The sequence below is a fragment of the Cyberlindnera jadinii genome (genome assembly GCF_001661405.1).
Source record: "Cyberlindnera jadinii NRRL Y-1542 unplaced genomic scaffold CYBJAscaffold_9, whole genome shotgun sequence".
Lineage (NCBI taxonomy): Eukaryota > Fungi > Ascomycota > Saccharomycetes > Phaffomycetales > Wickerhamomycetaceae > Williopsis > Williopsis jadinii.
Window position 1 is genome coordinate 395,883 of NW_017963660.1, and position 12,847 is coordinate 408,729.

The 12,847-nt window shown below is 47.8% G+C and overlaps 10 protein-coding genes across 10 annotated transcripts in view; 3 read left to right on the forward strand and 7 right to left on the reverse strand.

Moving 5' to 3' along the window:
• Positions 1-113: 113 nt before the first annotated feature.
• Positions 114-1,934, forward strand: NPP2 (nucleotide diphosphatase/phosphodiesterase NPP2; the record flags this gene model as incomplete). Its single annotated transcript, XM_020212066.1, has 2 exons — positions 114-319; positions 371-1,934. Coding segments are annotated over 2 exons (1,770 nt in total), but the record flags the coding sequence as incomplete, so codon positions are not given.
• Positions 1,935-2,511: 577 nt separating this feature from the next.
• On the reverse strand, positions 2,512-4,206 carry PXP1 (putative indolepyruvate decarboxylase family protein; the record flags this gene model as incomplete). Its single annotated transcript, XM_020212791.1, has 1 exon — positions 2,512-4,206. The coding sequence occupies one exon, from the start codon at positions 4,204-4,206 to the stop codon at positions 2,512-2,514; it is 1,695 nt and encodes a 564-aa protein (XP_020069902.1).
• A 267-nt stretch (positions 4,207-4,473) lies between these two features.
• Positions 4,474-5,968, reverse strand: SLM5 (asparagine--tRNA ligase SLM5). Its single transcript, XM_020215344.1, has one exon. The coding sequence runs from the start codon at positions 5,934-5,936 to the stop codon at positions 4,527-4,529; it is 1,410 nt and encodes a 469-aa protein (XP_020069903.1). The 5' UTR covers positions 5,937-5,968; the 3' UTR covers positions 4,474-4,526.
• A 132-nt stretch (positions 5,969-6,100) lies between these two features.
• MMS21 (SUMO ligase MMS21) lies at positions 6,101-6,568 on the reverse strand (the record flags this gene model as incomplete). Its single annotated transcript, XM_020212782.1, has 1 exon — positions 6,101-6,568. The coding sequence occupies one exon, from the start codon at positions 6,566-6,568 to the stop codon at positions 6,101-6,103; it is 468 nt and encodes a 155-aa protein (XP_020069904.1).
• A 437-nt stretch (positions 6,569-7,005) lies between these two features.
• CPR7 (peptidylprolyl isomerase CPR7) lies at positions 7,006-8,295 on the reverse strand. The gene has a single exon (XM_020212039.1). The coding sequence runs from the start codon at positions 8,271-8,273 to the stop codon at positions 7,101-7,103; it is 1,173 nt and encodes a 390-aa protein (XP_020069905.1). The 5' UTR covers positions 8,274-8,295; the 3' UTR covers positions 7,006-7,100.
• A 195-nt stretch (positions 8,296-8,490) lies between these two features.
• On the forward strand, positions 8,491-9,695 carry CYBJADRAFT_185489 (uncharacterized protein; the record flags this gene model as incomplete). The annotated part of the gene is made up of 1 exon (XM_020217174.1): positions 8,491-9,695. One exon carries the CDS (start codon positions 8,491-8,493, stop codon positions 9,601-9,603), a length of 1,113 nt encoding a protein of 370 aa, XP_020069906.1. The 3' UTR covers positions 9,604-9,695.
• Positions 9,678-10,871, reverse strand: CYBJADRAFT_173869 (mitochondrial carrier protein; the record flags this gene model as incomplete). Its single annotated transcript, XM_020216511.1, has 1 exon — positions 9,678-10,871. The coding sequence occupies one exon, from the start codon at positions 10,869-10,871 to the stop codon at positions 9,678-9,680; it is 1,194 nt and encodes a 397-aa protein (XP_020069907.1).
• Positions 10,872-11,065: 194 nt separating this feature from the next.
• URA3 (orotidine-5'-phosphate decarboxylase) lies at positions 11,066-11,869 on the reverse strand (the record flags this gene model as incomplete). The annotated part of the gene is made up of 1 exon (XM_020212793.1): positions 11,066-11,869. One exon carries the CDS (start codon positions 11,867-11,869, stop codon positions 11,066-11,068), a length of 804 nt encoding a protein of 267 aa, XP_020069908.1.
• A 231-nt stretch (positions 11,870-12,100) lies between these two features.
• Positions 12,101-12,367, forward strand: TIM9 (protein transporter TIM9; the record flags this gene model as incomplete). The annotated part of the gene is made up of 1 exon (XM_020212790.1): positions 12,101-12,367. One exon carries the CDS (start codon positions 12,101-12,103, stop codon positions 12,365-12,367), a length of 267 nt encoding a protein of 88 aa, XP_020069909.1.
• Positions 12,368-12,452: 85 nt separating this feature from the next.
• The window catches only part of CYBJADRAFT_163221 (Bromodomain-containing protein), a gene marked incomplete at both ends in the record, with an annotated part of 1,194 nt that continues 799 nt past the window's right edge, over positions 12,453-12,847 (reverse strand). Inside the window, one exon of the mRNA XM_020213746.1 lies at positions 12,453-12,844. Coding sequence (XP_020069910.1) covers positions 12,453-12,844 — 392 coding nt within the window. The remainder of the gene's footprint in view (positions 12,845-12,847) is intronic.

A 12,847-nucleotide genomic window follows, 5' to 3' on the forward strand; every position in this document is an offset into this window, starting at 1 on the left:
GAAAACAACATCCAAACACCATCCCGTGTTTAGCCTACAACTTCTCACATCACAAGCACTTTCAACCATACACACTCGCATCTCTCTGGTACTCCGCTGGCTGGTATTGGCTTATGAACACGATGGCACACGCTGTGGACATTCCCGTCACGAACTTGGATGAAGACGAGGAGGACTTCTCCCAGGAAGAGCTCGACCCGACGGTTCTTCGAGAGGACATCGACTTCAACGATAACGTGTTGCATCGTGATAGCTCCTTCATGGGCAATGTGTGGAATAAGCTGTCAAGCTGGACTCAGAAGTCCTACACACGTGTTCCGTCGAGCTCTGTGAGAAACGGGATACAGCTACAGACCCACTTCTTCGACAGTGGGTCCCATGTTGATCTGAGAGACGATGATTCCTTTGACCTCAGCGATGAGCAGTTTGTACTGAGACGACAGAAGAGTGTGATATGGGCCCATATCCTGCGCAAGTCCAAGAAAGGGCTTGTATATGCTGTTCTTGTAGGGCTGCTCGTTGCAGTGATTGTGCTCTCTGTGTTATTGGGCAAGAGAGGCTCCAAATCAACTGTTCCGTCAAAGGCAGTGCTCTCGAATGGGACAGATATGTTCTACCCAACCACCATATTCATCTCCCTGGATGGGTTCCATCCTCACTACATATCCGAGAAATTGACTCCAACGCTTCACAACCTGTTGTTGAACGGCTACGGGGCGCCTTATATGATACCGTCGTTCCCTTCGTCTACTTTCCCTAACCATTGGACCATGGCGACGGGACTATACCCACAGTACCATGGAATTGTCGGCAATAGGTTCTATGACCCTGTGCTGGAGAGAGAGTTCATCAACGTGATTCCAAAGAAGTCTCTTGACCCTGTCTTCTGGGGTGGTGAGCCTATCTGGTCGACTGCTGAGCTACAAGGTGTGAAATCAGCTATCCATATGTTCCCAGGAAGCGAGGTTGTTTTCCCTAAGGGAAACCCTTCAGAGATGGATAGATATAACGGCACTGAGCTGCTAGAAATCAAAACTGAGAGGGTGCTGGGATGGCTGGATCGTCCATTTGAACAGAGACCAGAACTTATAGTGGCTTATGTGCCTAACGTCGATTCTAAAGGCCATGCCAACGGCATCAAAGGTGAAGAGCTAGAGAAGGAATTGACATATGTTGATGAATTTGTGGGTAGCATACTCCAGGGTGTTGAGGATAGAAACGCCACAGATATCATCAACGTTGTCATTGTCTCAGACCATGGGATGTCACCAACTTCTAATGATCGTTTGGTGTATTTGGACGAGATCGTCAATGTGACAAAGATCCAGCACATTGATGGCTGGCCATTGTTCGGTTTAAGACCTTTTCCAGAGTATACCGTGGAGGAGCTCAACGAGGAGTTGAAATCAACCTTCATTGAGGACAATGGTTACAAGTTCTATCTGCGTGAAGACTTGCCTGAGGATTGGCACTTTGGTGGTGATCCAACCAATGTGAATCATGACTTCTATGAAAGAGTTGCTCCTATCTGGGTCATTCCTGATATTGGGTTCTCAATAACTACACACGATGACATGGATCGCAAGAATGGCGAGTATCGCCCAAAGGGTGTCCATGGTTATGATAACAAGGAGGTTTTAATGAGAGCCATCTTCCTCGGTTCTGGTCCTTATTTTAAGGGAAAGATAGCTCAAGAGAAGCCGTACAAGGTTAACCCGTTTGAGAATGTTGAGGTTTACGGTATACTCTGTGATATGCTGAATTTGAACCCTGCTGAGAACAATGGAACGAACTTGTTTGTATCAGAGAATGTTCTGCCAGAGGATTGGAGAGATGAACAATCTTATCCAGGTGTCAGTTTCAACGTTGGAGGTTTCATCAAGGAAGACTCCACCTACGATATACTCTATAGACCTCAGCAGGATAGAGAAACCACTACGCTTGAAGGCGACGCTGGCAAAACAACTGAAGCTGAAGACTCTACTCCTAATGCTGGCTCTGTTGATGATGCTGGACAGGGAGGAACCTCGGACTCTTCAAATCAAGCAGATGAAGCAGTGTCTAATGACGATATACAACAACAAGAAGCGTCTAATGACAATGCACAAGATCCTTCTACAGATAACAATGTGCAAGATGTTGGTTCAAATGATGATCAGGGAGAATCTAATGCTGGTGGACAACAAGATGACGAAGATCACAAGGGGGACAAGGAACAGGATATATGGGACAAGATCACCGATATGGGTGAAGATCTTGTTGACGATGCCGAGGATTTGATGGATGAAGTCAATGACGCTATCGATGATCTCGGTGATGCCATTGAAGATGCCATCCACGATCTCTCTGATAAGATACATAAGGGAGGTGATGGAGATGGTCATTAGGTTTGGCTGTGTGTGCTTTTCCTCTCTATGCCTTTGTATTCTCTCTTTCTCTAAGACCTTACAACACTGGAATGGAACGTGTGGTTCATGGTGTTTAAATAGGTGCTCAATCTAACAATATCACTCATAACTTGGCCTTCTTGTTCTGCCATCCAAAACCAACCTTCTTTTGCACTCCTGGTCCAATGATTACATTAATGAGAGTAGATTCTCCACGATCCAATGCTACTAGAGCTTCTTTGAACGCAGTTGACACCTGTTCCTGAGTCGTGGCAGTGACTCCATTGGCTCCTAATCCCTTTGCCAACAGATCATACTTTGTCTGCTGTCCTAATGCCGTAGAGGGCAAGCTTTCGTAATGGTCATACTCTTCGGCATCTGGAACTCCACGATATATGCCACTGTTGTTCATGACAACGACTATGATTGGTAAATGAGAGCGTACTGCTGTTTCCAGTTCCATTCCAGAGAATCCAAAGGCTGAATCGCCTTCAATGGCAATCACTTTCTTATCTGGGTTCGAAACCTTTGCAGCAATTGCATAGCCCAAACCAATCCCCATTGTAGCGTTGGTCCCAGCATCCAGTCGTTGTTTCGGATAGTTTTGAGGGAATGAGATACGTGCAACGTCCATGGTGTTTGCACCCTCAGTGATGAGGATCGTATCCTTCTCAACAGGGTCAATCAACTCACGGAGCACTTTATAGACCAAGTTGTAGTTCAGCTGCGGAGCTTTGGCAATCTCCTTAGCTGCCAATGACTTGTTGTTCTTCGCAATGGTGTCAATGATGGATCTAGGCAATTCCTCGGCTCTGTAGTTCCCCAGTAGTGCATCCAATTCACTAGTCACCAGTGAAATATCACCACATAGCCCGTAATTCGTGGATGATGCAGTGTTATATCCAATCTCCTCAGGGTTGCTGTCCACTTGGATGAACTTCACGTCGGCTTGCCATCTTGGAGATTCACCAAAATGTAAGATCCAGTTCAACCGTGCACCGAGTATCAACACAACATCGGCATTCTTCAATGCCTGTGACCTTGCGCTAGAAACGTTCAAATCAGAGGAGTCTGGCACGACGCCTTTCCCCATTGGGGTTGGCAAAAACGGCAGGTTATGGTCATTGATGAACTTTCTAATCTGTGAGGAAGCATTGGCGTATGCTGAGCCCTTGCCGATGACAACAAGTGGTGACTTCGCATTTCGCAACAGAGCAGCAGCTTGTTCCACCTGAGACCTTGGAGGGATGAACCTTGGAATGGAGGCCTTGGTCAGTGTAGTGACTCTACGCAAGATAGCACTCTCCAGCTTTGGATCCACGCCCTCCAGTTCAACAACGTCTGCCGGTAAATCAATATAAGCAGTGCCTGGAGTACCGAACATTGCGCTCTTATACGCTTTGTACAGCAAATCAGGAACTTGATCCAACTGCTGAACCTTTGCAGCAAACTTGGTCATCGGGGCCAGGAGGCTCAGCTGGTCCAGCTCCTGGAACCCTCCCTTCGTCAAATCATCAACACCTGCAGAGCCCGCCAGTACTAGGAGAGGCCATCTATTGGAGTTCGAGTTGAGAACACCAGCCAAGGCATGGACAACTCCGGGGCCGCCAACAACCAGCAGCACACCAGGCTCTCCAGTGAGATAGCCATAGGCCGACGCGGCGTAGGCAGCACTCTGCTCGTTGCGGAAGGATATGAAACGAACTCCCTCTCTGATGAGAGCATCTCCAACCTCCACTATGGGGATGCCCACGATTCCGAACACCGTCGTAACACCGAGCTTCTTTATGGCCTTAGCGATGATATGAGCACCTGACATTGCTTCTCACTCTTCCAGCTTCTGTAATTGGTCGTAGTTCACTGGGACTTGGTCGTAGTCCACTAGCACTTGGTCGTAGTCTACTAGCACTTGGTCGTAGTCTAGTAGCACTTAGTCGTAGTCCACTAGCACTTGCTGCCGTTGAAGGAGAGAGCAAAAGCAACGTTGAGCCATAGTTAACCCCAGCCCGAGACGGGGGGAAAAGTCCGGGGAAACGTCACCGTTCTCGCTTCTGATTGGTCAGTTTACGCTACTCGTCAACATCAAGCTATTTACACGTTCTATGCTTCTTCTTGTATATATAAACATGGCTAAGTGGTTCAAGCTTCGCACTCGTCGTGGGCTCTTGGGAATGGAACGACGTCTCTCACGTTGGAAACACCACTCAAATAGCACAGCAACCTCTCGAAGCCGAGGCCGAATCCACCATGAGGCACCGTGGCGTTCTCCCTTGTGCTTAGATACCACTGTAGATCCTGCTTGTTCATGCCTCTCTGTTCTATCTCAGTGTGGAGCTTCTCCAGCGAGTGCTCTCTCACGGAGCCACCGATGATTTCGCCAACCTCAGGGACCAGTAGATCGAAACATGCCACTGTGCTGTTGTCGTCGTTCAACTTCATATAGAAGGGCTTCATCTCCTTTGGATAATCAACGACAAACACCGGTGAGTGGAAGTGCTCACCTGCGAGCCACTTCTCGTGCTCTGAGGCGAGTCCATCCTCGTATCTCACGGGGATCTGGAACTTCACGCCAGAACGCTTCAAGATGTCCAATGCCTCTGAATAGGTGATACAAGGCCACTCTTCAGTGTACAGAGAGCTCCATCTCTGTTGTAGCTTCCCAATGGCTTGCTCCATGCCCTCTTCGGATCTCTGCGACTTCAGCAGGTTGGTAGCGATGCCGTTGTTGTCCTCGACGAGATCCTTGACGATGCTCTTGATCATCCGTTCAGTGAACTTTGTCAGCTGCTGGACGTTGTCGATGAAGGCAATCTCGCCTTCCAGCATCCAAAACTCACTCAGGTGCCTGTTGGTATCGCTCTCCTCTGCCCTGAAAGTTGGTGATAATGACCAAACTTTGCCCAATGCGCAGCACAGCACTTCAAGGTGCAACTGAGTCGACACGGTCAAATACGCGCTCTTACCGAAGAATGGCTGGGACTCCTTCGACTTGGACTCAACCTGGAACAGCTCACCGGCTCCTTCACAGTCAGAGCCCGTGATGATCGGCGGGTTTGTCTTGAAGAACCCTTCATCTTCAAAGAACCGGTGTAATCTTCCGTCAACCTGTGATCTGAACCGCAGGATCGAGGACAGATAGCCGGTTTTCCAGCGTAGCGTAGGAATCGTTCTGAGAAACTTCAACGAGTGTAGTTTCTTTTGTAGGGGGTAGTTTGCTGGTACGTCGCCCAGCACTTCGACTGCCTGTGTCTTCAGCTCAAAGGGCTGCTCTTTCCCCTTCGACTGCTTCCAGGTCCCCTGGAACCTCACGCTCTGTCCCGTCTTCAGCTGCTCAGCATCAGCTGGTGACAAGACACACATCAGCGACTCGTGAGTGGAACCGTCAAAGAGGTCAACAAAGGACACTTTCTTCAAAGAGCGCACTGACTTGACATACCCGTTGACTGTTAGCGCGGAGTCCAAAGCAGGCGGTTTCTTCAGCAATTGTGAGATGTTTGGTGCCAGCGAGTGCTGTAGCCTCTTTGAATGCCACTGGACAGAACGAATCATCGTATTTAATGTCCGTCTTGCTCCCTCTTGCTCCCACTTTCTCGAGACAAATCTCAGGGGAATGGTTGAATTTTTCACTTCGCTGGTATCAACACTTTTCTGTTTATGTCCGCTACACACGAGGCACTACAAGGCACTACATAGCACAGATAAAGCGTACAACATCAGATCTTTTCGACGCTATCGTCGTTCTCCAGCTTTCTCTGTAGACGGTGGAAGCTTTTCACCCGTAGATTCATCAATTCGTCCGGTTCAAAGTCGTTTATGGAGATCCTGGAACCACATCCGAGCACTGGACAAGGCTCAACGTTATGCCTCCACGTATCTTTTATGGCAGAGTAGTCGAAGGTGTGGCCACACTTCTTGCTTCTCATGGGCTGCTCGAAGATTCTCAGCGATAGTGGACATTTGATGTCCACCTTTCCACCTTCAACTTGTAGGTCGTCGTCTGCATTCTCATCTGGCAAGGGGTCCAGAGGATGGTCGATGATGAACGCAGCATTCTTCAGATACAGGTGGTCCTTGTGTGTGACACTCGTCTTGTTTCTCTCCAGGACCTTCGAGTCCTCTTCCAGCCTCTTCTCCAGGATCCTGGAGAACAATGTGTTCTCAGGATCGCGTTGAGCATACATGCCCACGTTCTCCATCGTCAACTCTGGCTCGTCCTTCATCCTGTTCCAAACCGTCTCCCTGACCTCGTTGAACGACCGCTTGAACATGCGAGACTCGTCCTCTGCTTCGCTCACTCGATCAATCGACTTGATGAGCTTCATTAAGGGAGCCAGCCGGCCCGTGTCCTCGTCATCCCCAGGCCTGCTTGGTGTTTGAACGATCTCGTCTAGGAACTTCAACGCGGCTTCAAAGAGCTTCTTCTTTGTTTCTATGAGATCGGACTCCTGGACGGTCTCATCTCGAATCTTTAGCACATCCTGTGCCAATGTGTGATGGATTGGTACGCACGCTGGGATTTGCATCTGCTACTGATCTCTACCCTTTGTTCTTTGGAGAAGGTGAAAGCGTTCCGGTATGTTTATGTCCAATTTGGACAAAAAAAGGTTACGCGTCTGTTTTGGCGTGTCTGTTTTTCGCTTTCGTTTTCGTTTACGCCATTTTACGCCATTGTACACCGGGCCTTACACAGCTTTACGCCAAAATGAGTATACATCAATTGCTAAAGAACTTTGCGTATTGTCTCTTCTCTTTATCCTTCAGGTCCTGTAGCTTGTTCTCCAGCGTCTTCACCTTCGACTTAACTGCCTCGTCGTTCGGATTCAGCTCGAGACACGCTTTGAAATCCTTGTACGAATCCTCGTACTTGCCAAATTCGTAGAGACAGACACCTCTTCTGTAATGGCCCTTTGCCCTCTCTGTTGTGGTGATGTTTGGAGACTCTAGCAGATACGTGGCATATGTTTGGGCCTTGGTGTAGTCCTTCAGATTGATGCATGTCAGCGATAAGTTATTGTAGATCTTCTTCTTCAGATCCTCGAACTTTGGCGCATACTCTGCGTCGGTGTCGATGTCCGGTATGAACTCGTTAACGTATCTGAGGGCCTTCTTATACTTGAGGTACGCCTCCAGGTAGTTCTTGGCCTTGAACAATTGCGACCCAGAGTCCTTAATCCTCGTTGTTGCCTCGAAGGACTCGCTGGACTTGTCCTTGTCGAAATGGTCATCGTCATCTGGGAACTCCTCGTATACGTCGCCTGCCAGTGTGCTATACGATGCGTTATACACAGGGACACCCAGATCCTCGGTCCATTCACCACATGCCTCAATGACGATGCTTCTCAGTGGGGTGCCGTTCTCGTCGATCCGCTCGTATTCGACGGTTCTGACAGTGGACTTGCCATGGATCACCCTCCCAAAGATAGAGTGCTTCCCATTCAGGTGCGGTGAAGGATAGGTATTGATGAAGAACTGGGATGCATTGGTATTGGCTCCACTGTTGGCCATGGCAACGTTAAAAGTAGACCCGAATTCGCCCATGTTCTCGTCCTCAAAGAACCCAGTTGCCAACTCACCATCCTTGATCAAGCCGTCAGACCACATGGAAGCGCCTCCGAGTCCAACCTTGTCCTCCAGCTTGGCGCCTGACCCGTATGTCAGGTCTCCGGCCTGGACCATGAAGTTCTTCACCACTCTATGGAAATGGTTACCTTCCAAGGTCAACACAGTACCGTCCTTCAGAGTAACATCTCCCCTACACAAGTGTAGAAAGTTCTCGGATGCCTTCGGCGCATCCGCCTCAAGCAGCTCTATCACAACACGACCAATCTTTTCATCGTCGATCCTGATATCAAGGTACACACATCTGTTGACGTCCTTGATCTGCATCTTCAAATGGTCTTAAATGGCCCTCCAAACAGGGAAAAGTGATGATGATCAACCTCAAGCTCATCGCCTCATAGTGGCAAATTCCTCCAGTGGTTATGAGCCCTGAGCCCTTCTTGTTGATGTTTCCCGAACCAACGATACTTCCGGCAATGTTTATGGGGGAGCATTCTCTCTCTTTTAGCCATTCTGAGGGTATTTGCCACTCCATTGGTGGATAATGAGACCGTTTAAGAGAATCCCGTTGATCCAGAGGAGGTTCAACTCATACAGCTCGCACCTGGCGACGGCTCGGAAGGCGTGTCTGGAGGCGCTGCGTCAGTACGACAAGTCGTCGTACGTGCTCTCTGCTTATGTCCCTGAGCCTGCTCGAGATGCCTACATTGCGATCAGGGCGTTTAACCTCGAGTTGTCCAAGATCACGGGTTCTGACCCTAACCAGGTGAACCAGAGGCTGAAGTCGTCCCTTGGCTTCACTTCTACGGACCTCAGGATCAAATTCTGGGAAGATATGCTGCTGAAGCTGTTCCAGGACCCGTTTGCCGATAGGGTCATCGGAGAGCCTGTTGGGATACTGCTGAGGGACGCTCTGCGGAATGAGTTGAAGTTTGACCCTTCTCATTTCGACCAGATGCTGAGTACGCGTAACGACTTCTTACAGAGACAGGAGTTCCGTACGGTGGATGAAGTGTGTTCCTACGGTGAAGGTCAATTCTCCCAGCTGAACTACTTGGAACAGGACCTTCTCCTGTCAGACCAGATATCGCCCTCCACTGTGTCACTGGTAGAGCAGAATGACGACATTGCAATTCTCATGAGAGAAATCTGTGCACATTTGGGGCAAGCCACCGGAGTTGCCACTATTGTGTTGGCTACGCAGTACTATGCCCGTCATACCAACAGGATCTATCTCCCAGTCGATGTGATGGCCTCTTATGACTTATCGCAGGAAGATCTGTTGAGACTGTTTCAAGGACATGAGGACATCGATAAGGAGAGAATCACTACACAGTTGAAAGATGTTGTGTATGAGACTTGTATCACTGCAAATGATCATCTCTTAACGGCAAGATCAAAGCTCAAGCAGGTTAAAGAATTGACGGCAAAGTTCCTGGACACTACTAGCGATGCCATGATCTTGGAAAGATCCAAGAACTGGAAATGTGGATTGCCTGACTGTTTGTTTGTTCCATTCATGAATGCTATTCCACTACATGGTTATCTACAGGCATTGGAAAAGAACGATTTCAACATTGTTGATTCCAAATTTGAAAATTCATACTGGAAGCTGGTCTACAAGAGTTACTCCTCCTACAAGTCAAGAACTATTTAATCATCCTTGTGATGCTCTATTTATTGATTCACTCCCTCTGTATATACACATGATATTTATTTTGAATATTAAACTCACGATTGGAACGATGTATCTCCTATTTCATCGGCAAGTTTTGTTCTCAACGCTTCCAAAACAACAAGACCTAGTGTTGTTGAAGGTATCGTCGATAGTGCGTGTCTCTTGAAACCCTTGTATAGCCACTCCTTCCAACTCAACCTGGAGTTCAATTGGATGAATAAGACATGTTCCATCGTGTCTATGTACGAGTTGTAATACACGGTCATCAGTCTCCTTGAACTCGAGTTCTTTGCACTGTTGAAGTAGTCGAATGCCTCCAATCTCTGTAAATGGATAGTTTGGATCTTTGCAATAGGATATTGAACCAAGTGGAGTGCCAGAGATGCTGTGATACCAGCAATGAATACAAAGGATGTCTTCAAAAACCGAAATTGGCCCTGTTCCTTCAACATGGCTTCGTATTCATCCCTTGTAAGAGCGAAACTTGCCTTCAGGACTTTCTCCTTGTAGTAGTAGTAACTTATCATTGAATCCCTTGTATATCTATAAACTTGGTTCTTGATGGTTTCAAATGTGGAGAAGTAGATGGCAAAGCTTATGCTCTCCTTGATGAAACTTAACCCATAACCTGCAAAGACGCCGGAGAACCCAACCTCTCTCAATTTCTCAAATCCAAATCTCCAAAGGTTCTCGTGCTTACCTTTCAGCAGTTCATTTGCCGTTGACCGTGCGTATATGGCATCTATTGGAGCAGCTGCAATGGACTGGAAAGTACCTGCAACAAAACCTGCTCTAAAAGTATCAATTGGAGATGGATTCTCCAGGAAGTTCGTCTTTTGTCCATTGAAGTGTTGTAAAGACGTTAGATATGAGGTGTACAGTACAAACCCTGTAGCACTATTAGCGAATAGTGGTGGTAATACACGTTCGGGTATAAATCTCCAACCAAACTTCCTCACTGCTGATATCAGCACGCCCAACGACGAGTCCTTATAAAAGTTGTAACGTCGGCTTGACCCATGTGATCTACCGTTATCTCGGTCCTGATTCACGAATAGCCTCGTGATAGCCATGTAGTCTACCCTTGTTGGTCTGAACAGCTTTGCCGGTGGTGTTCTTAGATAGAGAGTGGTCAATTGATACATCAACGCCCTGATACCGGCTGATCCGACACCAACAAGCCTGGAATTCTTTGTAGAGAGCTCTGTCTGTTGTGTAGCATCAGAACTTGAGTCAATCACCACCATTGATCAGTCCTTTCTGGATTGGATTGGATGGTTTTTGCAGTTGTATAAGATGAAGTAAATTTTGGCGCAAAAAAACTGACATTTGGCGCAAAAAAAGACTGGCGTCAATTTGCGCAAAAATGGCAATCTACAACTTCCGAAAACAGTAATGAACATTTTATACAAGTGAACCTATACAAGCCAGAGCTCAACGCTTATTGAGCTGAGCATCTCTTGAGATAAGCATCCCAGCCTGCTTTTCTATAACGCTCACCTTCCACTGTTGGATCTCTTCCCTTTCCAAACAAGCCTCTACCAACGATGATGATGTCAGAGCCACCACTGACAACCTCATCGACAGTTCTGTACTGTTGGCCCAGGGAGTCGCCCTTATCGTCGAGTCCCACGCCTGGTGTCATGATGATCCAGTCGAACCCATCTTCTCTGCCACCCATGTCTCTCTGTGCGATGAATCCAATACAGAAGTCCTTATCAGTTTTGGCAATCTCCACGGTCTCCTCGGTATATGTCCCGTGAGCCAAGGAGCCCTTGGAGCTCAGCTCCGCAAGCATCAACAGCCCTCTTGGCTCATCCGTGGTTTCCTGTGCAGCCTCCTTCAACCCCTTGACGATACCTGCACCGGTGACACCGTGGGCGTTGGTGATATCTGCCCATTGTGCAATCTTGAACGCACCACCGGCGTACTGTGCCTTGACGGTGTTGCCGATATCAGCAAACTTACGGTCCTCAAAGATGAGGAAATTGTGCTTCTTTGAAAGCTCCAACAGTGGAGCCACAGTAGACTCCATAGAGAAGTCATCAATGATATCAATATGCGTCTTCAACAGACAGATATAAGGACCAAGCGTATCAACGAGCTTGAGCAACTCCTCTGTGGTACGAACATCGACACTGGCACACAGGTTCGTCTTCTTGGACTCCATAAGCGCAAACAGACGCTTAGCAAGTGGCGAAGGGTGCTGTGATGCCCTCTCTGTGTACGATAACGTGGTGACCATTTTCCTCAACGTCTTCAGAAGCCTCAGCTTGCTGTTCCCCTTGAACGATGAGATGAGCTTGAAATTTTTCATCTCGAGGATAGCTTCCCTCCACCGAGTGCCTCCACTATTTTTTTGTCCGAAGCAACGAAGCGTGAAAAAAAGGACATACAAAAGTGAAAAATTTCTTCCATTCATAGCTGGGCTTCTCTATCAGAATCGGAATCGAAACCAGGTGGAAAAGTAGCAAGGATGGACCAATTGAACCCAAAAGAGCAGCAGCAGTTCCAGCAGCTTGTTGAGCAGAAGCAGATGAAGGACTTTATGCGTCTTTATTCCAACCTCGTTGAGCGTTGTTTCAGCGACTGTGTCAACGACTTCACCTCTGAAAAGCTATCATCAAAGGAGGAATCGTGTGTGTTGAAGTGCTCTGAAAAGTTCCTCAAGCATTCGGAAAGAGTCGGTCTTAGATTCCAAGAGCAGAACGCTGCTTTGACTCAGCAGATGCAAAGACGTTGAGCAAGACACACCCCTTTGTACATACCACTTACAATACCGTTTTATCGAGCTGTTTCTATTCTTCTTTTGATCTCTAGCCTGTAACCTATTTACTCTCGTTAAACAGCTCGATGAGCTTGTCAACTTCCGGCTGCATCTCCTTGGTCCACTCATAGATATCCGTCCCGGTCTTGTTGTACATGATGGCATTGGCAAACATCAGCAAGATCTCCCTCTCCAGCTCAAGATTGGTCTGTATACGTCCGTCCTTGACCATCTGTTTGATGGTCTTCAGATCCCTTGGTTTCTTGATTAGAGAGTAATAGTTGGGTGCACTGGACTCGTTAACAGGGTGTAGAAACGCTGAGGCGTACTTGTATGACGAGATGCTCTCGATGAGAGGAGTAGCAATGTGTTGTAGTCTCTTGTTCGGCACTGCACGTGGAGCCTCTTTCTCTGCCTCTTGCTCTGCCTCTTTCTCTGCCTCTTTCTCTGCCTCTT

Bases quoted from the DNA above. Each gene is read 5' to 3' on its own strand.
- CPR7 (XM_020212039.1), bottom strand. From the start codon at position 8,273: ATGCAGATCAAGGACGTCAACAGATGTGTGTACCTTGATATCAGGATC.
- SLM5 (XM_020215344.1), bottom strand. From the start codon at position 5,936: ATGATTCGTTCTGTCCAGTGGCATTCAAAGAGGCTACAGCACTCGCTG.